At 44.0% G+C, this 27539-nt stretch overlaps 1 protein-coding gene across 1 annotated transcript; it reads left to right on the top strand.

The window, feature by feature from the left end:
• The first annotated feature begins 5576 nt into the window (after positions 1 to 5576).
• Positions 5577 to 20966, top strand: LOC137599209 (ubiquitin-conjugating enzyme E2 R2-like). The gene is made up of 5 exons (XM_068320000.1): positions 5577 to 6019; positions 15904 to 15990; positions 16181 to 16278; positions 18017 to 18151; positions 18337 to 20966. Exons 1-5 carry the CDS (start codon positions 5837 to 5839, stop codon positions 18563 to 18565), a joined length of 732 nt encoding a protein of 243 aa, XP_068176101.1. The 5' UTR covers positions 5577 to 5836; the 3' UTR covers positions 18566 to 20966.
• The last annotated feature ends 6573 nt before the right edge of the window (positions 20967 to 27539 follow it).

Below are 27539 nucleotides of genomic sequence, written 5' to 3'. Positions count from 1 at the left end.
ATGGGCTGCTCTCATATGCATCCACCCTGGCTCAACAGCATGACGCAAAGAGGACAAGGAGGATACAAAAACAACCGGAAAACTCCATACCATCAACAACTCCTGGACCGGCCTTCAAGTGTGTCACCTGCGGCCGAGTCTGCCTCTCCCGCATTGGTCTTTTCAGCCACAGCAAAAGCTGCGGCAAACCCTAACGTCCCTGGCACAAGATATCTATGGTCTTCTGAGACTGCGATGCCGAGAGAGTAGATCCACATCTGTAACAAGCGTGGCGAGTAACATTGTGTTGAGCAGCCATCGGCACCTCTCTCCGTGGTTCTTTACGGCAGTAGGGTACTTGCTGTTTCAGAATGCTGTCGTAGAGCTGTTCGTGTCCTCAGAGAAAAGTCCCGCATTGCGTAGCCCGGACTCAATCTGAAGAGCCAGCGTAGTAGCTTTATCAAGTGTGAGATCGCCTTCTAGTAAAAGTCTGTCTCATACTCGTGCATTTGCAGTGCGTTCAATGAGTTGGTCACGAATCATTTGTTCCTCCATGTCGCCAAACTGACAAAAAGTTGCTAACTCTCTCAGAGAAGCTAAGAACTGGTTTATGGATTCACCTGGTCGCTGCGCTCTCTGGCAAAATTTATGACGTTCCGCGACATTAACTTTAGGAACGAAATGTCTCTCAAGTGCTGCTACGGCAAGAATCATACCTGACTCCGGTAGACAATAAAATAATCTTTGTCCCTCAGTTCCAAGTGCGTGAAGAAGGACAGCATGTTTTCTGGCTTCTGGCCATGTGTCAGCATCGATGACCAGCATGTTGTTTTCGAACATTTTAATCCACGTAGGGAACGGAATAGCAGGTTCGCCTGGACAGGGCAGGAATGCAGCAGGTAGGGGAACATTAACGGACATCCTCGTTGCCAAAAATGTGGTGTTCTATGCAGATGAAATGTAAAATAAGCAGCTGGGAGATATCGGTATGGACAACGTGCTTCCTCTTTATTTTCTTCTTTTTCTCTGTCACTTATTCTCCTTAATCAATTTAATCACAGCACCCACAGTCGGTCAATCACTGCAACACACCACAACAGGACACAACAGTTACACAAAAAAGAATACAGTTATCAGTTACACAACACATAACAGCATAAATAGTGTGCAGAAATTGCACAATAGGCCCCAGATCCCATTGGATCCCATGCTAGATGCCCACATGGTGGGCAGGTACGTCCATAATAATATGAGATGACATGTCATTATCAACCACACGACCGCCAGGTACCACCCCAGTAGATCTCCAGTCCATCTCGTCCCCGACACTCCTGCTTTGAAGCGAGAGGTAAAAAAATACAAAAACAGCAGTATTTACATCCCAATTCAAAGCGATGATGTATTGTGATTTTCAGTGTTCGTGTGTTTGTCCATTCGTCTGTTCATTCGTTCGTTAGTTTGTTCGTACGTTAGTCCACCAAATATCTTCTCAACCTTTGCAGATAGAATGATGAAACAAAAAGCACATTACTCGGGTGTCAAAGGGGATGGAAATGAGATGCTGACCTTTACTTTGAGAAAACTAGGTCAGGGGCAAATTTAAACTTTTGTATACTCAGGGACTGGATAACATAGAAAGACGAGGGAGAAGGCCAAAGTGAGTAAGACCATAGATCACAACTAGTGCTTTGATCAACGCCACTAGGTCAGAGCACGAGCTTTGATCTTTGACCTATGCAAGTAGATCAGGGTAAAATTTTGGATTCAGGGGTGTTGCGTGTCATGGGATGCTTCAGTCTGTGACTGCATTTATTCTTGTTGGTTTTGTTTTTGTTTCTGGCAAAATACCAAAAGTTTCTCATTTTAGTTTTCTTTCCACAGACCAGTTCAAAGCCCTGATTTTATATAATGCTCTTAAAGAACACATTAAAACGTTTTTTAAATTATTTTAGTTGTTTGGAAAAAAACATAAAAAACTTGAAAACTTAAAAGCCACTAAAACATAAAAGTCATAAAACATAAAAGCTACTGTTTTGTACAAATTGTCCTTCGCAGTCACAGTTGCAGTCGCTGATTAATAATACAGCAAGTTGTTGTGCAATATGGCTGAAAGATGTCCTGTTTCCAGTTCCCAAAAAGCACTGATGCTGGAGATGAAAAGTCTTCAAGATGAGCCGGTCGAAGGCTTTAAAATAACTTTAGCGGATGAGTCGGACTTGTTCAACTGGGAAGTAGCGATATTCGGACCCCCAAATACACACTATGAGGGTGGTTATTTCAAGGTGAGTAACTAATGTTAGCTTGCAGTCTATCTATTGTTCTTTAGCTGTTAAATATGACTAAATGTATGTAATTTATTTTTGGAATAATAACCAACGACTAACCTTAGCCTCCAAGCTCACATCTTCACTAATAGCTGGATGACTTCAGCTAAAAAGCAGCTAAATGTGATCCAATATACTGTCTTGTTCAGCGATTTATTTTGGCTAAATTTATCCAAGTCACCACTTTTGTGGTAACTTGAGAATTGGACAGGCTCGATGATGTAAACGTTCCAACTCTTGCTCCAGTTTATTTTCATTGCATAGGTCACTGCTCTTGGTTTGAAAAAAACGTGGCACTGCTCTAGGATCCACATCGAGTTTCACAGTGACTCCCTTCACTGAACACATCGCTGTATCTGTGCAGGAGGTCCTCTATTGTGTGTGCATACTTTATCTCATGCCGCCTTAGCATAATTTTTTGTAGCCAATCACGACCCAAAAGACTATGTTCACTACCTTTAGCTACGACAAGTCTGCTTCAGCCCTCTTACTTCCCGCTGCAATATTCGCATATAACACCCCCAGTGAGGTATGGCCTGACGTGTTTAAGTACTTTTCATAGCGCAAACCTCAGCATACAGCAGCTGCTCCATTCTCCCAAGTAGGCTGGAGACGTGCAGGCAGTAGAGTTTCTGACTGGGTTGTTCAACAGGATCTTAGATAGTAAGAAGATGCCTGAGGAATGGAGGAGAAGTGTGCTGGTGCCCATTTTTAAGAACAAGGGAGACGTGCAGAGTTGTGGCAACTACAGAGGAATAAAGCTGATGAGCCATACAATGAAGTTATGGGAAAGAGTAGTTGGATGCTAGACTAAGGGCAGAAGTGAGCATTTGTGAGCAGCAGTATGGTTCAATGCCAAAAAAGAGTACTACAGATGCAGTATTTGCTTTGAGGATGTTCATAAAGAAGTACAGAGAAGGCCAAACGGAGCTGCATTGTGTTTTTGTAGATCTGAAGAAAGCTTATGTCAGGGTGCCCAGAGAGGAACTGTGGTATTGTATGAGGAAGTCTGGAGTGGCAGAGTAGTATGTTAGAGAGGTGCAGGACATGTATGAGGACTGTAAGAAAGTGGTGAGGTTTGCTGTAGGTGTGACAGAGGAGTTCAAGGTGGAGGGGGGACTGCATCAGGGATCAGCTCTGAGCCCCTTCTTGTTTGCTATGGTAATGGACAGGCCGACAGACAAGGTTAGACAGGAATTGCAATGGACTATTGATGTTTGCAGATGACATTGTGATCTGTAATGAGAGCAGGAGACAGGTGGAGGAGAAGGTAGAGAGATTTTGGTTTGTCCTGCAAAGGAGAGGAATGAATGTTAGCCGCAAAGACAGAGGACATGTGTGTGAATGAGAGGGACCCAAGTGGAAGAGTGAGGTTACAGGGAGAAAAGATCAAGAAGGTGGAGGATTTTAAGTACTTAGGGTCAACAGTCCAGAGCAATGGAGAGTGTGGAAGAGAGGTGTGGAAGCGTGTACAGGCAGGATGGAACGGTTGGAGGAAAGTGTCAGGTGTGATGTATGAAGAGTTTCAGCTAACATGACAGGAAAGGTGTACAAAACTGGTGAGACCAGCGATGTTGTTTGGTCTAGAGACAGTGTCACTGAGGAAAAGACAGGAGACAGAGCTGGAGGTAGCAGAGATGAAGATGCTGAGGTTCTCTCTGGGAGTGACCAAGATGGATAGGATCAGAAATGAGTACTTCACAGGGACAGCACATGTTAGAGGTTTTGGAGTCAGAGAGGCCAGACTGAGATGGTTTTGACATGTCCAGAAGAGAGTTAGTTGAATACTGTATATTAGTAGAAGAAGAAGAAGTACACTTTATTAATCCCCGCAGGGAAATTACATAGTCACTCAGGTATTTTTACATGTTCTTTGTGTTAGTTCATGATTACACACATCAAACAACACACATAGGGAGGCAGAGTGACGGGCAATGGCTTCAGTAACGCGCTCCAATTGAGCAGCTCGTAGGGGGGACAGCGCCTTGCTCAAGGGCGCCCCGGCAGTGGCTGGGAGGTGAGCTGACACCTCCCACCGTCAGCTCACACTCCCTCCGAAGATGTCCTGGCGGGAGCGGGATTCGATCCACCGACGGTTGGGGCGATCTGTCTACATTGGCTCTACCGCTGAGCCACTGCCGCCCCAGAAGGATGTTGAGTTTTGAACTGCCAGGCAGGAGGCCTAGAGGAAGACCAAAGAGGAGGTTTATGGATGTAGTGAGTGGATTTGAAGGTAGTTGGTGTGAGAGAAGAGGATGTCTGTGTAGGTTCTCTGTCATCCTAGGTCATGAACACATCGCAGTTCAGAACTGAAGAAGTCTCTTGGATGAGAGACGAAACGTCTTCAAAAACTTTCTCAATGTCCAGTGGATTGACTTAAACAGCTTTGGAGAGAAGAGGATGGAGAAGACAGGGTTAGATGGAGGCAACTGATTTGCTGTGGCGAAACCTGAAGGGAAAAGCCGAAAGGAAATGATATTGTTAATTTTTTTGACTCATGGTTACTATATTTTTTTAAATATTCACATGCGCCTCCCATTGCCAGCCCACGCGGGTTTCGAACCGCCGACTTCCGGTTCTTAGTGGACTCAGCTACCTCCGCCCCAACGCATCTAGAAAAGTCTACGGACGAACTACTTAAAAACAATAAAATTCTTAAAATCTTAAAAGCCACAAAAACATAAAAGCCATAAAACAACCAGCATGAAACATCTTCTTTGATCGAAGTCAGTTGGGATGAGTGTTAATACCGAGAGCTCGCCATTGAAGCCTATACATTCAATTTGCAATATTGTGAAATACAGTATGGCTCAAGGACGACCTGTTTCCAGTTCCCAAAAAGCACTGATGCTGGAGATGAAGAATCTTCAAGATGAGCCGGTCGAAGGCTTTAAAATAACTTTAGCGGACGCGTCAGACTTGTTCACCTGGGAAGTAGCGATATTCGGACCCCCAAATACGCACTATGAGGGTGGTTATTTTAAGGTGAGTGGCTAATGTTAGCTTGCAGTCTATCTATTGTTCTTTAGTGCTTAAATATGCCTATTTGTATGTATTATTGTAACTTTAGAACCATATGAGAGTTAAGTTATTTTTTAAACCCGTATGTCATCATAAGTTTTAGTTTTCTTATTGACAAAAAGTGTTGCTGACTTCAGATTCGCCAGCTTAAATTACCTTACGTGGCACAAGTTTGTTCCAGAAATCACTATTATTTTGAAAAGCACAGCCGGAAATTGCGTGTGGGAGTATCTGACTTGACCGCAGTCGGATTTGGATGGATGTTAATACCTGGGGCTCCCCATGAGTGTTCACAACAACAGAGGAAGCCGATGTGGGTCCGACCAGTGAAGCCTGCTTGTAATTTCGACCCCGTTTCGAAGTGACAGGTGGAAAGTGACATTTACGCGTTCTTGTGTGGAACAGCTTCGTTCCTCTACTGATCGCTGCTGTTTTGTACCGAGCTAGCCTTGTCCATCGCTGACATAGTTGCGGGTTGGTTCGCTGATAAATTCATCAAATCGTTGTGGAATATGGCTCAACATGGACATAATGTTGCCAGTTCCCAAAAAGCACTGATGCTGGAGATGAAGAGTCTTCAGGATGAACCGGTGGAAGGCTTTAAAATAACTTTAGTGGACGAGTCGGACATGTACAACTGGGAAGTAGCGATATTCGGACCCCCAAATACACACTACGAGGGTGGTTATTTTAAGGTGAGTAGCTAATGTTAGCTTGCACTAGATCTATTGTTCTTTAGCTGGGAGATATGACTATATGTATGTTTTTTATTCTTAGAATAATAACCAACGACTAACCTTAGTCTCTAGTCAACATCTATTGAACATTATTGCAGTTAACATCTTCAATCATAGCTGGATAACTTCAGCTAAAAGACGGTAGATTGCGATCCGATCTACCGTCTTTGTTCAGCGCGTTATTTTATCAGGAATATTGCATTTTAGTGTCATCAGCTGTAGACGTGAAAACTTTCTCCCCATAGCTCTTTTTTTTGGTTTTATTTTTACCTGAGTGACATTACATGTTCGCTTTCAATAGTTCTTGTCGTCTTAGTCTAAAACAAAGGTTGTTAGCATAAGGGCTCCCAGCTTTATCAGTACAGTACTAATAATTAGCACAACTCTGTCTAGTCATCAATAATACAATCATTTCATGGGGATGTAATAGTGCAACAACCTTAGGATAAATAGGCTTTGTTGTTTATTCGAATTAAAACGCAGTAATAAATCCATAGTATATTGTAACCTCACTTTTGAAACGTTAATAACAGGTTGTTATTAATGTTATTCCATTTCTTTTGGGGGAATGTAAATGTAGGTGTCACAGATGTGGCGCTTCATTAATGAGTGTTTTCTGTTATGCAGGCAGGAAGACGAATTACATTGTTGATCAGAATCAGAAAAAAGTTTTATTGCCAAGTACAGTAAAGTTTACCATACGAGGAACTTGAGGCGGTGTCGGTGTATTACAAGGTGGAAGAGAAGCAATAAGGAGTAATAGGGAATAAAAAAGGTATTTACAATTTACATTACGGTGTGATGTGATATATATGGTTGGTTGTATACAGGCGAAGAAAAGAAGTCCAAAGCGTAAACTGTCTTTGCAGGGTGGTCAGGGGCAGATGGTTACCTGTGGGGGGGGGGGGGGCATCGTTCATGAGGCTGACTGTAGTGGGGAAGAAGCTGTTTTTATGGCATGAGGTCCTGGTCCGGATGGACCGAGGGGATGCTTAATTGTGATATCTTTTCAATGACCTTTGACCTCGGCTTGTAGCACTCTTTTGTTGGACAAAAGCTTCATACCTGATGTTTGCCACACTTTAGTCTCTAAGCTGTCACCAACACATACGGCAGTTTATAAATGTAGATCAGCATTACCATAGCAGAAAAATCCCTTTCCCATTAGTCTCAAACCTGAATGTGTTTTTGTGAAAGTAAACTTCAGATATTGCGAAACAGTCGAGGGCTTGTTGCTCACTCAGAATGCTGTCCCTGTCTGGAAGATGAACCCTGTTTGTGCTGCTTCAGCCTTTGCCCTACATGGAGTATGTTAAGGTAGTATCATGATCCATGTCTGAAACAGTAGATCTGAACTGTGGAGGATTTGACACTGAATGTCAGACACTATTCTGTTTTTTTTGTCATGGATTCCAAATGTTATTTCCCACATGAGCCATAGTTGTTTCCATTCTGCTTCTAATCTGTAATGTATCAGTTAATGGTCCCAATCTGTGTAAATTATTCAGCATACTGTAAACGCCTTCCCTGTGTTAACGTGAGCTTGACTTCCCTTCACTCTAGCAGTATCTCGTTATTCCACTTCTTGTAAATGTTCTTCATGTTGCCTCTGGTCTGTTTCAAGCCTGTGAACAGGAATGGAGGGGCCCGAGCCGGCTACCGTAGAAGGTGTTCAGCGCGTCCATGTGGGTGCTGCGTACAGAATTCCTTTGTTGGGCCAGGAATGCACAGCTTGGCTGTGAAATCCATTGCATGGTTGTGACTCATTGTTCTGTGTGGTTTCCAGCCAACTTGTTCATATTCTAGCAAAAAACCCAAAACAAAACACTAAAATAATCTCTATGTCATGACCAGGTTACTAAAACAAACGAGTTGTTACGACATGCTGCAGCTCTCTGTTCAACAGGAACAGGACGGTCAGTGATGTCACTGAAACCCAGGCTGAGTCAGGTGTCTGTTTCACATGGGTGTTCCTCTCAAGGAGTTACACCAGTGTGATTGCAAATGACTGCAGGCAGGCATCAGAATGCATCTTGTTGAAACATCATTCAAACACATCAAATACGTCTATGAAGCAAAGCCATTGTAGTTAGACGTGTATGAAGCAAAGCCATTGTAGTTAGCGACCTACCCTCAGTGTGTGGACAGGAACTCATTCTGTGTGTTGTTGCACATATTCTTTTCGAAAATCCATAACGAGTTTAGATTCTGTGGAGTGTACGACTGTTCAAGCAAATGCAACCTTAATTTTAATTGAATTTAATCAATTAATATTAATTTACCTGGGCTTGCACTAGGAGGTAGTATGACTAAGCCACTGTGGCTCAGTGGAAGTATCCCCTACAGGGGGATACCCCCATTTTTCGAAAATGGGGTTGTTTTCCCGCATTCTGGTGCATTCTGAGGGCAAAATATTCTGTTCAGTTTACCTACAAAAATACACTAAAGTCAATATTTCAACCTTAACTATCTTTATTTCTATCCTACTTTATGCATGTATAAATGTGAGATTCAACAATTGAAAACTTGCATTCACTATGTGAAGATACAGTCACACAAACTATTACTCAATGTTTACTTGTTTTACTTAGACTAGAAGACATTTTAACTTTGACTTAGACACTTTCATTTTAATAAATTTGATCCTTGGTATTACTCAATGTTTACTTGTAAGTTTTGGACGAGAGGAGGTCATGACCTAAGTGCATATTTAAAGATCGGGAGCGTTCGGGTAACTTCGGCTATGTTCGTCGGCATGCGGAAATAGCCGCATGATATTGTTTTCTTATAGCTCGGGGATTTTCGCGAGTCCAAAAAAGTTATAAGTTTTAGCCTTTTTTTCCTAAAAATAAGAATGCCACTGTGGCTACACAGGCTAAAAACCTTGTAGCCAGTCTGGAATTTACTTCGCCTATGCCGAAGTGGCGATCGGCTAGCGCAAGCCCAGATAATTTATGCTAATATACATGCTGTCAGGTTTATGACAGCCTGTGTGTTCATTAATCATGAGCAATCCATGACCTCTGGGATTGTTGTTTCATTTTCACATCTTATGATCTTCCCTATAACTCCAAAGTTTCCTGTTTCTGTCCTGGAGTGCCTGTAGTTTGTGATGTGATACTTTAGAGTGAGTCGAAAATTGAATGAATCACAGCATTTTTATGCAAATATTGACGTATTCAATTTATAATCTATTCATTTTGATCTTTATTTTGATATTTTGTTGAATTGTTGTCAACACGCTGAAGTTCAGAGTTTGTCGCAAGGATTACTGCTCAAAAGAAAGTGTGTGTGTGTGTGTGTGTGTGTGTGTGTGTGTTGTGAAGCTGCACTGCTTCTGCTGGATGTGAAAACAGAGTGATTATTGTGTCTGAAGTGTTGTGCTGTGTCAGCATCCAGCAGCTTTGTGTTTTTTTGCATAGCACCCGGTTCTGAGGCGTGTGGAGGTTGTTTCTTAGTTCATATCTCTGTTCTCTGATGGAGCACTTGTTCTCAGCGAGCAGGAAAACATGGGTGTCACCCTTTAGTTTGGGCTCGTCTCTGTTCCACTGAGTGGCTGTCTTTGTATTTGCACTTCCCCTCCTTACTTATTTCTTTCCTTCCTTTCTTCCTTCCTAGAGGTGCGTGATGCATAGTTTGTGCTCACACCATGCTAGCCTTGCACTAGCAGTGTGGCATTAGGGTGCGTTCCAGTGGGTTCTTTATACCCGGCTGTGGACTTGGCGGGGTCAAGCCTGGCTGAGCTGCCGTCGTCATGTTTCAGTCTCTGGCTGCGTTGGAGGAAAGGGAGACCAAAGAAACGGGCTGATGAAGAGCAGCCAGCGCCCTTCCTCCCAGTGGTGCCCCTTCTGAAAGGAGAGACTGCTGCCTGTGGCGGTGAATGTGAGGCCCCACTAGACGGTTATATCCGTCCCCCTCACGCTCTGCTGTGTGTTCTTTTATCTTCCTGTTTCGGCCACCAGTGGTGGAGTCATACCTGTGAAACACACACAAGCGCTCCAGGCAGTTTTGTGTTGTGTTTCTCATCCTTTTCCATGCATCTCTGTGTGAGGCTCTGGAATTTGCTCAACTCAAGGATCCTTTTCCCTCTGTGTGTGTGTGTGCGTGCATGTGTGCGTGTCTGTGTGCGTTTGTGTGTGTGTGTGTGTGTGTGTTTGTGTGCGTGTGTGTGTGCGTGCGTGCGTGCGTGTATGAGGTCTGTATTGAAGGTAAAGAGCACCGGAGAACAGAATGATTTGTTCCCTTTAGGGTCTCTGTATTGACCTAGATTGCGTTTCCTTGCTGTCGTTCTGTACACTGGTGGGTGTGTTCTCTCTCTCTTAGTCCTGTTCTCCCCTCTGGGTTGCTTTTGTGAGCTCGCAGCACAAGAATGATTTTAATAGACAAATTGACCTTGTGTTCTGTTTTCTCAGTAACAAACCATTCTAGAAGTTTTGTATGTCTGGCACGCAGTATACTCGGCTTCATGCTCCCCACAAATAATCTGCTAATGGCCTGTTGTTCATTCTGTGTCCATCTGTATGTAAGGCGGCAGCATGTTGAAGCAGTTGTACTGAGGTTACAACTTTGGAGGCAGATCTTGTGTAAAGTTAGAGTACAACTAGTCCTGAACTTACAAACATTCAACCTTATGAACATTAAGATAGACAAACGCAATCCACCATATCCGACTATCATCCTGCAGTTCTCCTTTCTGCCACAACACCCATTGAGCTGTGCCACTGTTTTCATACACTCCCTCTCTTGTTGTTTGTTGTTGTCTTTGTTAGCATCTCAGAGTGTCAGGCTTCGTACCTTAGATACTTTACTGTTAATCATGGTTGATAAAGCAAAGGATTGTGAAGGTAGTGGCAGTGGTGACCATCTCTCTGATGACAACCTCTTCCTTCACTTTAAGGCCAGCTACGTGCTATGTGCTATAGTAACATCAACAGCTGACTCTACCTGTTGTTGGATGTGCTTAAAAACTGGTGGAGAGTTCCTTGAAGTTTCTTCATGTTCTCCTTCTTTTCCTTTCGGCTTTTCCCTTCAGGGGTCGCCACAGCGAATCAATTGCCTCCATCTAGCCCTGTCTTCTGCATCCTCTTGTCTCACACCAACTACCTTCATGTCCTCTGTCACTATATCCATAAACCTCCTCTTTTGGTCTTCCTCTAGGCCTCCTGCCTGGCAGTTCAAAACTCTGCATCCTTCTACCAATATATTCACTATCTCTCTCCTGGACATGTCCAAACCATCTCAGTCTGGCCTCTCTGACTTTATCTCCAAAACCACTAACATGTGCTGTCCCTCTGATGTACTCATTCCTGATCCTACCCTTCCTGGTCACTCCCAGAGAGAACCTCAGCATCTTCATCTCTGCTACCTCCAGCTCTGTCTCCTGTCTTTTCCTCAGTGGCATTGTCTCTAGACCAAACAACATCGCTGGTCTCACCACAGTTTTGTACACTTTTCCTATCATGTTAGCTGAAGCTTTACTATCACACATCACACCTGAAACTTTCCTCCACCCGTTCCATCCTTCCTGTACACGCTTCTACACCTCTTTTCCACACTCTCCATTTCTCTGGACTGTTGATCCTAAGTACTTAAAATCCTCCACCTTCTCGATCTTTTCTCCCTGTAACTTCATACTTCTACTTGGGTCCATCTGATTCACACACATGTACTCTGTCTTACTGAGGCTAACCTTCATTCCTCACCTTTCCAGGACAAACCTCCACCTGTCTAGCTTCTCCTCCACTTGTTCCCTGCTCTCACTGCAGATCACAAAGTCATCTGAAAACTTCATAGTCCATGGAGACTTCTGTCTGACCTTGTCTGTCAGCCTGTCCATCACCATAGCAAACAAGAAGGGGCTCAGAGCTGATCCCTGATGCAGTCCCACCTCCACCTTGAAGTCCTCTGTCACACCTACAGCACACCTCACCACTGTCTTACACTCATATATGTCCTGCACCTCTCTAACATACTTGTCTACCACTCCTGACTTCCTCATACAATACCACAGTTCCTCTCTGGGCACCCTGTCATAAGCTTTCTCCAGATCTACAAAAACACAGTGCAGCTCCATTTGGCCTTCTCTACTTCTCTATCAACGTCCTCAAAGCAAATGCTGCATTTTTAGTACTTTTTTTTGGCATTATACCATACTGCTGCTCACAATGCTCACTTCTGCCCTCTGTCTAGCTTCCACTACTCTTTCCCATAACCTTATTGTATGTTTCATCAGCTTTATTTCTCCGTAGTTGCCACAACTCTGCACGTCTCCCTTGTTCTTAAAAATGGGCACCAGCACGCTTCTCCTCCATTCCTCAGACATCTTCTCACTATCTAAGATCCTGTTGAACAACCCAGTCAGAAACTCTACTACCACCTCTCCTAGACACTTCCAAACCTCTACAGGTATATCATCTGGACCGACTGCCTTTCCATTCTTCATCCTCTTCAATGCCCTCCTCACTTCATCCTGACTAATCTTTGCTACTTCCTGGTCCACAGCAGTCACCTCTTCTAGTCTTTGGTCGCTCTCATTTTCCACGTTCATCAACTCTTCAAAGTACTCTTTCCATCTTCCCATCACACTACTGGCACCTGTCAATAGACTTCCATCCCTATCCTTAATCACCCTAACCTGCTGCACGTCCTTCCCATCACTATCTCTCTGTCTTGCCAACCTGTATAGATGGGTCTCTACCTCTGTACTGTCCAACCTAGCATACAAGTCATCATAAGTCCCTTGTTTGGCCTTTGCTCCCTCTACCTTCACCTTACGCTGCATCACCCTGTACTCCTGTCTACTCTCCTCAGTCCTCTCAGTGTCCCACTTCTTCTTAGCTAACCTCCTTCTCTGTATACACTCCTGTACCTCCTCATTCCACCACCAAGTCTCCTTATCTACTTTCCTTCCAGATGACACACCAAGTACTCTCTTACCTGTCTCCCTGATCACATTAGCTATAGTTGTCCAGTCATCTGGAAGCACCTCCTGACCACCCAGAGCCTGTCTTAACCCCTTCCTAAAAGTCATGCAACACTTCCTTTTTCAGCTTCCACCATTTTGTCTTCTGCTCTGCCTTTTCCCTCCTTATCTTCCTCACCACCAGAGTCATCCTACACACCACCATCCTATGCTGTTTGGCTACACTCTCGCCTACCACTACTTTGCAGTCACTGATCTCCTTCAGATTACACCGTCTACACAAGATGTAGTCTACCTGTGTGCTCCTACCTCCTCTCTTACAGGTCACCCACCCTATGTTCCTGCCTCTTCTGGAAGAAAGTATTCACTGTAGCCATTTCCATGCTTTTTGCAAAGTCAACCACCATCTGTCCTTCTGCATTCCTCTCCTGGATACCAAATCTGCCCATCACCTCCTCATCACCTTTGTTTCCTGTACCAACATGTCCATTGAAGTTTCCACCAATGACAATTCTCTCACTTCTAGGTATATCCTGCATCTTCACTTCATCAAAGTCCAACCAGAATTTCTCCTCCTCCAGCTCACATCTAGCTGGGGAGCATACCCACTAACAACATTGAACATCACACCTTCGTTTTCTAGCTTCAGACTTCAGACATCACTCTATCTTACACTCTTTTTACCTCCAGGACATTCCTAACAAATTCCTCCTTCAAGATAACTCCTACTCCATTTATTTTCCTATCTACACCATGATAGAACAGCTTGAACCCTGCTCCTAAACTTAAAGCCTTGCTAACTTTCCACCTGGTCTCCTGGACACACAGTATGTCTACCTTCCTCCTCTGCATCATTTCAACAAACTCTACCTTTTCCTGTCATTGTTCCAAAATTCAAAGTCCCTACTCTCAGTCCTGTACTCTTGGCGTTCCTCTTCTCTCTCTTCGTACGAACACACTTTCCTCCTCTCTTTCGACCAACAGTAGTCCAATTAGCACCAAGACCCTATAGGTCAACAGCACCGATGATGGTCGTTTTTAACCTGGGCCTCGACCGATCTGGTGTGGAAGTCATAGGTTTGATTCGCATGTTTGATTTTGCAAAAGTTTTACGCCTGAGGCGCTTCCTGACGCAACCCTCTGTATTTATCTGGGCTTGGGACCGGCACAATAAGACACTGGCTGGTGTCCTCTTGTGGCTACATTTCCTCTTGTGGCTACATTTCCTTCATCTTCTCCTAAAGGAATAAATTACAATGAGGAAAAGTTTACCGTCAGCTAATCTGAATTCAGTATATATGAATAAAGATGGTGGAGTGTAGGGCAGCCTTGTATCGGCACCTTAGGATCAGCTTGTGGGGTTTAGTCCTAGCATATCAATTATCTTTGAGATCACCGCCGTTTGTCTAACCTGCACATCTAACATCAACCTCGTCTGTCCTGACACACAAGGTTTCTAAGTAAAGGTCTTGGCTGTGAGCTGTACACACAATAATGTCACACCCCCATCCTGTTTTCCACCTCCCTGTTCGGAGACTTCCGATTGGGCTCGATTACTGCCGCTACTGTTGTTGGAGATGCTGAACAACAGTGACAGACGACTGTCAGGAGCACTGCTTTGACGCCTCCAGGATTTGAAGAGAGTATAGTTATTCTGTTACGGAATCATATTCTTCAAATTTTGACCCCAAATGAAGAAAATGTTGCTTTTCTGACTCGTCTCTGCTATACACAGGCTGGCCTGGTGTATAGCCTGGTGTATAGCCTGGTGTGTAGCCTGGTGTGTAGCCTGGTGTGTAGCAGTGTTGCTACATTTCAGAAAAGAAATGAATAGAGCGTAACCTCATTTATTCAATGCAAGCCCCTCCCCCTCCCATTACTCCATCACCTTCCTGCTCCCATGCAGCCAACTACTCATCAGTACATACCCCCCCCCCCTGCGCCTCCCACTCATCAGTACATTTTAGCACGGGCCGGCTGACCATGCTGAATCAGCAAGTGTGTGTGTGTGTGTGTGTCTGTGTGTCTTTGTATGTGTTTGTGACCGGGGGTTGGGGGTCGGTAGTACACCCCATGCTGTGAATGACATAGGTTTGTGTAATCAGTGCAGCCGGTGTCCCCCTCCCTGTTGTCCCACGGCACAACTTATGAAGTGAGGGTCCACAGTGGGGCTGCAGCAATGTGTGTGTGTGTGGTGTGTGGTGTTTGTGTGGTGTGTGTGTGTGTGTGTGAGGACACATGATAGCAGATCCACGGCTGTGAGCGTCGGATTGTGTCGGTTGGCAGCAACAGCTGGGGAGGACCCCCCCCCCCGCACGTCTTTCCCTTTACATCAGAAAGCCCCTCACCCAACGGTGTAGCGTCTCTGAGCTCGAGCCATTCGGGAGCTGAATGCACCACCCCCCCCACCCCCAACATAGTATTACATTACTCTGTCATTAGTTCATTGGTGTTCCCATCAGAAGGCTTTTCCTCGACACCGTGGTGACTATTTACGTGTTTCTTTCTGTCGCCACAGAAAACAGTGGGCTGGATCGCTGGGATTTCCAGTCAGCAGCCGTTTGCTGGCACCGCTGCGGCTAACATAAGTCTGTGTGAAGAAAAACATGCATAATGAAGCCCTTTCTCTCCCTCACCAGCAGCTGTAGAGGTGGTTTGTGCAGACTTGCTTTCAGGAGTTATTTATCCCTGGGAGGTTAAACAGCAAAGTAGTTTTTCCTTTAAGCCAACAACCCAATGAAATGCAGAGGCCTCAGTAAGGCAGGATAATAAGCCTTTACGTTCCCGGTCCGTTCGAGGCAGCAGGTCACTCTTTTGTCCTAATTGGTGGAAACAGATGTCCTAACAGTAGAAGTTCAGGGGGAAGTAGTTCTGTCTGCCCTCCTCTCTTATTCCCCCTGTCTGCTCTTTTCGTCCTCAGGCTCGGATCAAGTTCCCCATCGACTACCCGTACTCTCCACCGGCTTTCCGCTTCCTCACCAAAATGTGGCACCCCAACATCTATGAGGTAACACTGACCTGTGCAAAATTAAACATGCTGCTCCATACAGATTTTGATTAATACAATTAGTCCTCAACTTACGAACATTCAACTTATGAACATGATGAGCTGGAGATCCGTGAGAGCAGATAGACAAAACTAAGTGAAGTGGTAATCAAAAAAAATGTCTGAATATTTTATTCTCCATTGTCTCCAGAACGGAGATGTTTGCATCTCCATCCTGCACCCACCTGTAGACGACCCTCAGAGCGGGGAGTTGCCTTCGGAGCGGTGGAACCCCACACAGAATGTCAGGTAGGTGTGTGTGGTCTGGAATACGTGGTGTGAAACCAGCTTCCAGTTCCTTTCTTTTTTTCATGCTGAGCACATCCTGTAAATGTTTATTTACTGAAAATAATTCAATCAATCAACCTTTATTTGTACAGTGCTTAATCACATCAGGAGACACTTCAAAGCGCTTTAAAGTCTTTCCAACCTGGGAAAAGATTTGAATTATTCTGTAGTTTCCTTCTGTGTTTGAGTTTCTCCATTCCTACTGATTCCTGCAGCTAATTTCATGAGTTGTTTTGAAAAGTCTTTGTTGTAAATGTGCTCACTGTTGTGTATTTTGGATTGCTTCACACGTCAGTGGGGTTATCAGGGAAAAAAGGGTTGGGTTTGAATTAATAAGAAAATGTGATCCATTGGCTCTAATGAAGCCGTCTTCCTCTGTCTGCAGTCACTGCCACAGACGTATTAGTGTGTACATCCTTGTCTAATTATGTTATTATATGGTAACATATAATGGGGTACTCAAGGGGCACAAACCTCCTACCAGGCAGCTTGGTTTCCCCTTTATGTCATTACACCTAAATAGTCTCCTCCTTAAAGTCCCACAACAGTTTGACCTTCATAATATTAATGATTGACCACAAAAAACCTCCCCATAAAATTTCGAGTTGCATCATTTTGAGTTTATTGTATTGATATTATGTTCACCAATTGCCAATATCTTCAAGAAAATTTAATGTTCTCTTTAGCCCATGTGACACCGTTTCAACCAGTTCCATAGTAATGCATCACTAGTTTATTTGTAAATGATAAAACTATCATAAAACCCCACTGAGGTGCAGGAAGGGCGGAAAAATCTCTGATACGCCAACTTATCTGACGTGTAATGTTGCTGAAAACACAACACCAAACATGGATGAAAACATGACGTCTTTAGGTGTGTGTGTGTGTGTGTGTGTGGGGGGGGGGGGTTAACTCTTACAATAGACCTAGTGGTCACCACTCTGAAGGCTCACCCACAGCTCCATCTGTTTGGTGACTCCACACATGAACCGGCCCGTCAACAATGAGCGCTACTGTGCTTTACAGACTGAGAGACCGGAGCGGCTCTGAAAGTAGCTGTGTGTAAACAGGAAGGCAGTAAATATATCTGAGGTTGCGATACAACATCACAATCTCATGACCTACTTCTATGACTACAAGCACTACCCGGGGTCCCAGTTCCACCACTGCTGATGCCCGGTGGCGACGGCTGGTGGATGAGATGCTGGGTAAACAGCAGGCGTCTCTCTTCATCTCCTCACTGCAGCTGTAGATCAGGAATCAGTCCATTGTTACTTTAAAAAAAATATTAGTGTCACGCTGTGATGTTAAATTAAGACATGTATTCAAAGATTAGGTGAAAACAAATCTTTCATACAGAAACAAAAAAAAAATTCCACACCATGATGGAAAATAACTGAAATAACGATGCTATTTCTACTCAATAATTTAGAATTACATTATTTAGATTCTACTTAATTCACAGCAGCCTGTTATGGTTTTTTTGGGCAGAATAAATACGTTTAGATTGTACACTGTTTATTCATTACAAAATTCTATCATGGGTGACATTAATATTTTGGGAGACTCACATATTAGTGATTGTGACTTTTCTCTAACCTTGCATCCATCTTCCCGTCGCCACCCCCTGTAACCCTGTTTCTCTCACCTCCTCCCTCCTCTGGATTATAATCTGCTCTCCTGTTGATGTCTCTCTCAGAACCATCCTGCTCAGTGTGATTTCTCTGCTGAACGAGCCAAACACCTTTTCCCCAGCCAACGTGGACGCGTCTGTTATGTATCGCAAGTGGAGGGACAGCAAGGGCAAGAACAAGGACTACATCGAGATCATCAGGTAAACGACTAGCTGCTTCTTCTTAATGAGTAGTGTCGCTCAAGTTGTATACCGAGGTGTATTGTGAAGCCGTAAGCACTGCAACCGTCCACGTCTCAGATGTGTGGAACGAGGACAGACAACGATCATTGACACGGCGTATCCTCGTCTGATTCTGTTCTCCTTCTGCTCCTCCCACCTCACAGGAAACAGGTCCAGGCTACCAAAGCCGAGGCAGATCAGGATGGCGTGAAGGTTCCTGTCACGCTGGACGAGTACTGCGTCCGCACTTTGGTCCCGCCCACAGACGACGGCTCCAATCTGTTGTATGACGACTACTACGACGACGAGGAGCTGGATGACGACGACGATGACGAGGATGAGAACGAGGGCTGTTGCTACGGCGAGGATGACTCGGGCACTGAAAACTCTTGACCAGTCCGGTCCTCGCCCTTGCCACCACGACCCCCCCCACCACCTGCCTTCTCACGGACTGAACTTTAACTCCCTTTCTCTTCACCCTCCCACCAAAACCCCACACTATCTCTCTTCACGCAGGCCCCCTGTCCACCTGACATTGTGTGTGTGTGTTCCCAGAACGCACACCATAACCAGATGAATCCACAGAAGAAAACTTCATCACAACGGCTGTTGTTGTTCCTTACGACTTTCTTTTAGTTTTTTTGTTTGTTTTTTTCATTTCATTTGTGTCAAGGTTGCATACATACACAGAGACACACACACACACAGCTTTTTGCAGTAGTCATACTGAGCACTGCCTCAGATCTCCTCAATGTTTTTTTGAGCTCTCATCCGTTTGTGAGTGGTATGAGGCCGATTTTCTGTCGAAAAATTCACCAGAGGAAAGATCCTGTTTTCACAGTGTGACCTCTGACATCACCACAGGTCACATCAGAGCAAAGCAAATCAATTCAGCATATGTGTTTTGTAAAGTGTGTGTGCAACCTCTTGTCACCGGGCTGGTTGAACCTCTGCCACGCTTCAACCCTGACCTCGACCCCCCCCCCCCAGGGCTTGTGCTGCTGCAAACAGGGAAGTTCTCCATTTCTAGAAGCAGCTGACACTCCCTTGTGCCTTCCCTGATGTCACACATCTGAATGCATTATGGGACAAACTACATTCAGACCCCTACCAGCCAGGCAAATAACAGTGCAAAAGAGGGGAGACATTCAGCCCCCCCCCCCGCGGGGTCCCAGGTGGGGTTGTTGCATGAACTGTGCTCCCGATGGAGCGACATTGGGCGTATTTATAGCAGCACCTGTCAGATCCGCACAGGGGTGTGAGTGATAGAGGTAAGATCTGAACAGCTGAATGGAAGAATGGAATGTAGTTCACAATCCCACCGACGTCCTCTGCCACAGCCTTCATCACACAAGCACACGCTGCTAGCGCCCTGGAAGCGCTAGGAAAACAGCTAGCTGAGCCTACCCGTGAAATTCAATGTACTGTATTTAAATACGACCTATGCAGTCAGTGCTGGAGCCTCCTTAATATGCAGCGCTTTACGTGTGAAAGGAAAGCTGGACCTGTTCATCAGTTATGACCTTAACTCCAGCTGGCTTGCTAGCTGTGAGGGGGTGGGCGGATCGACACAGATTAACATGTGTAGTTATGTCTTTTTTGTCTTTGTAATTTTTTGAAAATTCTAACTCAGAGTAAGTCTCCAGAGCACAGGAAAACAAGGCATGATATTTTTTCACTCGTCTCCATCAGATCTTGCCCCCTAGTGGTAGCTGTAAAGATAGACACCCCCCCCCCACCTTGACTAACCCCAGGAGCTTCCAGGCAGCAGTGGAGGCGTAGATGGCTTCTCCTCACTGCCAGCAGAGCTCCGTTGTGAACTCCAGACTCACCATCCAGCAGTATTTACTCTCACATTCTCAGCATCACTGTGAATAATCACAGATCCACCTGCAAGATGCAATGACTTGAGGACAAGAAGCGCTGAAATGGGAATACTTGGTTATAGGGCTGACTTTAGAGCATGAACAGAAGAATGTTGTCTGTCGTTAGCATGCTGTTATGATGTCTTTGTGGTTTTTAAATCTGGTCTGGATCGTGTCCCGGGACAGAGGTCCTCTGTGGTTTTTATTTCGAGCAGAAATTGTGAATGGGCTGAGATTTGTCTTTTTAATTTTAATTTTGTGGGGTCGGGTAGCGTCTTTTACCATTTAGATGTAATCTTTAATTTCCAAATTGCATTGTAAGCTGCAATGTTGTCTATCTTACATGTTATTAAGTGCTATGGACATCGACCTGATTGTTTGAAACCCAGGATTGATGATGGAAGAACAAATAGTTCATTATATTAGTTCATTTTATTATAATACGAAATGGCAAAAATGGTTTTTGTAGAGACCCGACGGATCATACAGTAATTAATTTGCTGCCCTTTGTATTTGTCAAACCCAGAATCCTCCAACGAGGTACCAGTGTTCAGTAAATGACTGAAACCGATTGAGGGCTGATGAACGATCCCTAACTTCCGCTGTTGAGTGTTTTTAGCCCCAAGGGTTTTCATTTTTGTAAAAGTAGTTGTTTTTACACATGAATATTGGTGTTGATTGGCGGCGGCATCACTGAGGGCAAACCACTGCAGTTAATTAACAAAAAACTCCACAAACCTCAGGAAACAACCAACCAACATGGTCACCGACTGAGCGAACCTGACCCCGAGGACTCTGGCTACAAAGAACTGTTTACAATCCTCTACCTTGATATGCACACGTGGATATTTGACAATTTGCTTTGATTTTGTTCATTTTGTTTGTAAATCTATTTAAATTCTGAAATAAAGATCTTTATTAGATATTGACCAATTGCTTCATTGAAGTGCGGGGTAAATGGTTAGGGGCAGAGTTTTGAAGGTTTGGCTGGTTCATGTCATCTTGTGTGTGTTTTTACAGATGATGAATTAACCCCCTCGTGAGAGAGTGAAACGTGACTGAATCTCACGGCTCACTCTGAAAGGTAAGGCTGGTCATCTTCCTCCTTTACCTTCACCAGCTGTTAGTGGAAGTGCAGTTGGAGGGAAGTGTGTGATGAGATGTTACGCCTGCAGTCGCCCTGCTAGACTCAGGGTGGTGGAGACCTAAAAGGATTTGCTGATGCTTTCCATGCTCTCATCTGTAACACCAGGGAATTCAGTACGCTGCTTTACTAATCGTTGGTTTTGTTCTCCCTGTGCTCTCCTCACAGTAGGGAATAGAAGTCCTGACCGGTAGGATTGATTTTTTCTCTTATTGCTGTCCTTGACCAGTTAAGATTTGCTTCTTTGTTTTTAACAAAACAAGCTTTGTGTCCTTTCTTTTTGACATGTAGTCGGAAAGTCTCATAGCTAGATAGATAGATAGATAGATAGATAGATAGATAGATAGATAGATAGATACTTTATTAATCCCGGAGGAAATTGTATATATCCACTGCTCAGGCATTACAAAACAAATAATACTGGATAAACACCAGGAGAAAAAGAAACACTGACATCACAGGACATACCACAAGACATACACTACACTAACAGACAGGCACATGCAGCATTAACAGGACTTATATACGAAACTATAACTAAAATATAAACAGTATAAAATTAAAATATAAACAGTATAAATTTTAAAAAATATTACAGTATTAAAATATAAACAGTATAAAATTAAATTAAAATTAAATTAAATCCATATTCAACCCCGTGCTGACCTCGCCACCTCCCCCCCGCTCCTCCTGAGAGAGTCATTGTACCCCCTGATGGCACGGGGCACCAAGGAGGACCTCAGCCTCTCTGTGGAGGCGCTGTGTGACAGCAGTCTGCCGCTGAAGGTGCTTCTCTGCTGGGAGAAGGTGGTGTGTAGGGGGTGCCTGGTGTTGTTCATGATGGCCTTAACTTTAGACATGGTCCTGCTCTCCAGAAGCGTATCCACAGAGTCCAGGCTCAGCCCGACCACTGAGCCCGCTCTGCAGATGAGTCTGTTCAGACGGTCCATATCTCTTTTCCTGGCCCCCCCACCCCAACACACAATGGCGTATGACAGCACACTGGAGACTACGGACTGATAGAACATGAGAAGGAGCTTAGGACAGATGTTGAAGGAGGCCAGCCTCCTTAGGAAGTACATCCTGCTCTGCCCCTTCTTGTTCACACATTTTGAGTTGAGTGACCCGTGTAATAGATTGTAATATTGTTTAATTGTAATAGTCGAGTGACTCATGTAATAGAGTTAGTTTGAGTTGCCTTCATTGATTATTTATCATGAAACTTTTTAACGACCAGGCTTTGACCTCAACAGAGTTACCTGGTCCAACAAAATAACACCTAACCTTAAACGTATTTATATGAAATGACTACTCCTTGCTCCTTTTCAAGTGGCTGCCTCAAGTTTGCCCTTTTGTACTTTGTCTGACCCATCATTTATCCACTGAAGCATCACTGCCATAATAGATACTAAAGATCAATGTTCCAGTAAATCAAAGCTTCTCAGAGCTGCTGGCATGGCTGCACACTTGTTTGATCTAGAATGATGTTCAGCTATAATGCACTGAATGCAACCAGACCGCACTGATCCGCAGTAACGCTAAGATAAAGTTTGACAACGGCCATGTGTCTTTTTATGACAGCTGTCAGTACTTTTATAAATCATGCTGGGCAGATTTAACATGTTGACGTCTTAATCAAGAGGTTTTTTTTCTCCAGGGGTCTCTATTAATAGTAAAAGGGAAGAATTTAGCATTGAAGTGTGATGTATACGTATAGTAATTTGTTGTTGAGTAGAAGGTATCCAATAATGATCTTGTTATGTTATAGATTGATCACATAATGGATAGATTTTATGTAATGTTGATAAGCTGAATGCTGCTCTGTAATTATGCAGTAATGGAAACATCAGCTTTTAGAAGGAGCCACAAATGTTCCAGGTGAGGACGTGTCAAACCTCCCTCATGCCTCGATCACGCTTCAAGCTGCTCCACCTTTCTTAATGAACTTACTTCATATTTTATCGGCTCTGGAATTATGCCATTAGGCTTGATTAAACCTAGGAAATAATGTGAATTTTCGAGTAGCATTGAACCTGTTCTTGGGTTGATGCTACTAGAAACAAAAACATGCTTGATTTAGACCAAAAATATTAGAATCTGACGTTACAATTCTTGTTTCTTGTCTAATCAGAAAATTGGAAGTTTAGAGTTCACACTGCAAACGCAGGGCTCTGTGTAAAAGTTGGGCAACATGATGCTGTCCTTGATCAAGATTTCTGTCACTGTGGCTTCTCTTACAGACACACTGATGGATGAATGCTGTTCAAGAACATTGGAGGTGATGGAACAGTGTTCTCTTATGGGGATGGACATTTGTACTCAGCTCTGACAGATTAAAGATTAAAGCTTCAAAGTCTTGGGTGAATTCATACCATGTGAGGAGTGGTGGAGACTTCCTGATACTTCACTATCTTTTTTTTCGTGCCTCTAGGGGGCAGCAGCAGTCCTGTTATGTTAGCTGCTTGACTGGATGACCACAAACATAATCAGTAAGTGTGTGTGGGTTCTCAGTCGTCTAGCTGGAGGTAAATCAAGAAGAGGGAGACATTTCACCTCTCAGCCAAGAGGCGTCTTCAATTCTCCAAGCCTCCTGGATGAGACGGGAATAGTCTTCAACCAACCTAAAGCAAGTCCAGTTGATTATTGATGTTCTTGATAATAAATGAGATTTCCTTTTGTTAACTTTTCAACTTATTAAATTTTCTTCCTCTTTTTGTCTCTTCTTTTTTTTTTTTTTAACCTTGTGTGATTCTACAATAAATTGTGGATAATGAAGCCCATAAACTTGTCCTGCCTTAGTTTTCCAGCTGTGGTTCTGCAATTTCCTTAAAAATAATGAAACAGGGTGTAGTGTGTAGCTGTATATTTCATATTCTCATATCAAGGGGCCAAAGTGTCCTCTGGTCATTTCCGCGTCTCTCATCCCCCACTGAAACTCAGTAACTCCACTGCTGGTATGAGGCTTCTCCTGTTCCCTGATATTTTGCCTCTGCACATGACTTATAAGGTTTATTATCCTTCTCCAGTGTCTTATTTCTTCCTGGTAAAATTGGCCCACCTATAACTGCATGAAGTCTGGCTTTTGAAAATGAAAATCATCAATCTGAGAAATACCATAAAAGTGAAGTTTCAACTGACAAAAATGTAGATCAATGCGCCCTACGCTGGTGTTTCATGCTGGCCCCTTCCTCTGCAATGCTTTCACCAGCGCTGCCCTAAGCTCCAGGGTCATCCCATCAGCTTCTCCCAACTGAGATACACTATGCCATCCTTCTGCAGAGTCCATCAAATTTGTTTCCTGTGGCGACAGGTCCGACCTTTTGCCCTGCATGTGTCCAATTCAAATGCCAATTCAACAAACCAGAACGAGCAGAGACACTCAAATGGCTTTTGCAAAATTACTTCCCTCTCTGGTTTATTTCTTGCAGGTTTTCTGTTTTTGTCTTGAAAGGGTAACATTCAACTTAAACCGTATGGTATAAACCAGACTTCTGACCTAAACCCAGATGTTCTAACCCTCACTTTGAGACTAAGTCACATTTATTACTCAAAAGGGCAATTTTTCTTCTGCACACTGGCATGGACTTGAGCACAGAGTGGCCTGCAGGAAGGAGCGAACAGGGTGAGCCGTCACAGGCCTGAGCAGACTGTGTGTCTGAACATCAAGAGGGAGGAAAATACACAGATGGAGCGATACGAATCTTAACCAAACCATGAGTGTTTGATGCATAAAGAGCAGCTCCGAGTGCTTTGCAACACAACAATTACTTGTGCTGAGTGCTTCCTATTGAAACATGTACAACTAACCGTAGAAATAACGGCTGATGCACTGCCTTCAGTCGTGATATATTACGTCGTTGGCCAAGCCTCTATGTGTAGGGTACGTTTTAGTCATACTTGACTAATTTTGAGTCTGAAAACACCATTTTCTGAAAAATCCCCACAATGCTTTTATCTAGCTAATCCCAGATGACCACTGCACTGTTAAAATAGCTTACATCTATAAAAAGGCACAAAGGCTGTGGAGAGAATGACACGGCTGAGGATGGTACCTGGCGGCGGATCAGTCCACCAGAAGAGTCACCAGGAAAGCCCACCGTTCAGCGACTGCACCAGCATTCAGAGGAACGGAGACAGACCAGACACACCCCGGTCCACCTCAGGATCTGGACCGTCCTATCCACCAGCTGGGAACCGGAAACTGACAAGCTGCTGCATCAGCAGAGATTGGCGAGCATAATAGACCTGAAACCGGCAGAACAGTAATAATTATCTGAGTCGTGATGGAAGTGGAAGCCTGACAACCTCACACTGGTGCTGTGCTGCTGACGGGGCCTGTCGTTGGGCCCCAGTGTGTGTGCCCGGCTTCTGGAAGGACAATGTCCAGATGTTCTGGTCCATGTCGAGGAGGGTTACTTGTGTGGGAAATGTTGATGGGACGCTCACTACGTACTGATTGTTAAAAATTTAAGCACTCAAATTTTTGCCATCTGATAATATTTTGTTGTTTTGATCGTTCACTTCATTTCTGCTGCTTATGAAATTAAGATAATAATTACAAGTTAATAAGATCAAAATGTGGCCTGTTATTCTCCTGCAGCTCAAACTGCCCAAATAAATTTGCAGTTAAATACAGGGGTGTGCTTTCAAAAAGCTCGAGTGTATACTTATTCTTTGATAACTATTGCTATCAAAAATTCTACTGTGACAACAGTTTGGGCTTGACTAGGGGTTAGAGTTTAATGGAAGTTAAACCCAGTGGCTCATTTGCTGTAAAGCTCTGCTTGTTTTGCTCTGTGAGCTCCCAATTAGCTGTGACAAGAAGGGCAACTTGATCCAGAACAGTGGAGCTCCTCTCATTTTCCATCTGAGTGAGGCAGATACTGGCAGAGCCCCTGTCTAAGGTTTGTCGTGTGGAACATTCCTCAGTCGGTGAAACTGTCTATCACCTTACCGGATATCAAGGTGGAAATATGTACAGTTCCAAAGCCGCCCCGTTGAACGGAGCTGGTTCCTGGTGAAGCAGTGGCTGTAACCCTCTTAGTCCACAGCTTTTACAGCACTTAACACAAAACCAAACAACACGGACAAATAAGCTCTTTCTGTCCTGCAGATCAATGAAGTCAGTGGGGTTTTCCTATTTTAGGCAGACAATGTATTTGTTGCCATAGCAAAGTATCCAGGGAAACCAATAAGTCCCTTTAAAACCAAAGCCAGACAAACAAGGAGAATTGGGGGGTAAAACGAGCAGTCGTAAACTGAATTAAAGCACACAGCCCTGAGCTGCTGCTGCTTCCTGTGAGCAGAGGCTTTGGTTATGAATTGCAGATTCGCAAAAGTTGAGCTCCTGTGCCACCAAAACAACCTACAACCTGTGTTGTCTATTTAAGGATTGTCATGTGGGGTGTGAAGCATTGAAATGGGGATCAGTGGTGTTTACTACTAGCTCCTTTAACAGGATAAGACCCAGAAGGATACCAGAGTAAACATTTTTGTGGAATTTCTACTAAAACCCCTCAAAATAAATTTAGTTCCTGGTCTAAACTCAGAGATATGTTTCAAGTTGAGTTCATCTGGACTCCAATTATTGATTATGATCTTATTGTTGTGATAAAACAAAATAAAGAGTATAGCTAATGTGTTTACTGGTCTGGCAAACACAAGAGCACCAAACCCGGATACCCACACTGTGTGTTCACACGACACTGATGTGGGTTTTATTGTTATTAGGTTGATTATATCATGTTGACTCAAGTCAGCATCCAGTTGTCTGTTTACTGGAAATGCATTTTGCTTTTAATTTTGCTCTTAAATAATTTAAATATGTAAATTCTAACATGCAGGAGTCAGGTTGTATTATTATTATTCACTTTTAAATACATGTTAATAACTTTTGTTGAAAATGGATTACTGTCTCTGTCCGTTGGTAGGATCTCTTTTACCAGTAGGCCCAGTGGCTCCAGTGAGCTGCAGCTCTTGTTTTGACAGTGCCACTAATACCGTAGTGGGAATAGAGAGGGTAGTTCCACTCCATCCACTCCACGAGGCAGGCGTGAAGGGGAAGGAGTGTGATTTGAGGAAAAAGGGGGCTTTATGTCTCACATCACCGACGGAAACATCTATAAAACTATTTTGCAGCGTCTGTGATATTTCTATACCCCGGTGTCTGTGACGGAGAAGACTTTAAACACCCCCCCCCCGCCCCGAAAGAAGTCCAAACAATCCCAGAACCCGTCTCCTGATGGAGGGGCAGCACTTTGGTTTGGTTGATGAAATTCCTCTGCATGGGCTCCTGAAGCAGTGGCCCCGCCGGGGGAGCCTCCGTCAGATCTTATTGGTCAGCCGCAGCCCGACTCGT

The sequence above is a fragment of the Antennarius striatus genome, chromosome 7 (genome assembly GCF_040054535.1).
Source record: "Antennarius striatus isolate MH-2024 chromosome 7, ASM4005453v1, whole genome shotgun sequence".
Taxonomy (NCBI): domain Eukaryota; kingdom Metazoa; phylum Chordata; class Actinopteri; order Lophiiformes; family Antennariidae; genus Antennarius; species Antennarius striatus.
This window is presented reverse-complemented; position numbering and strand designations above follow the sequence as displayed.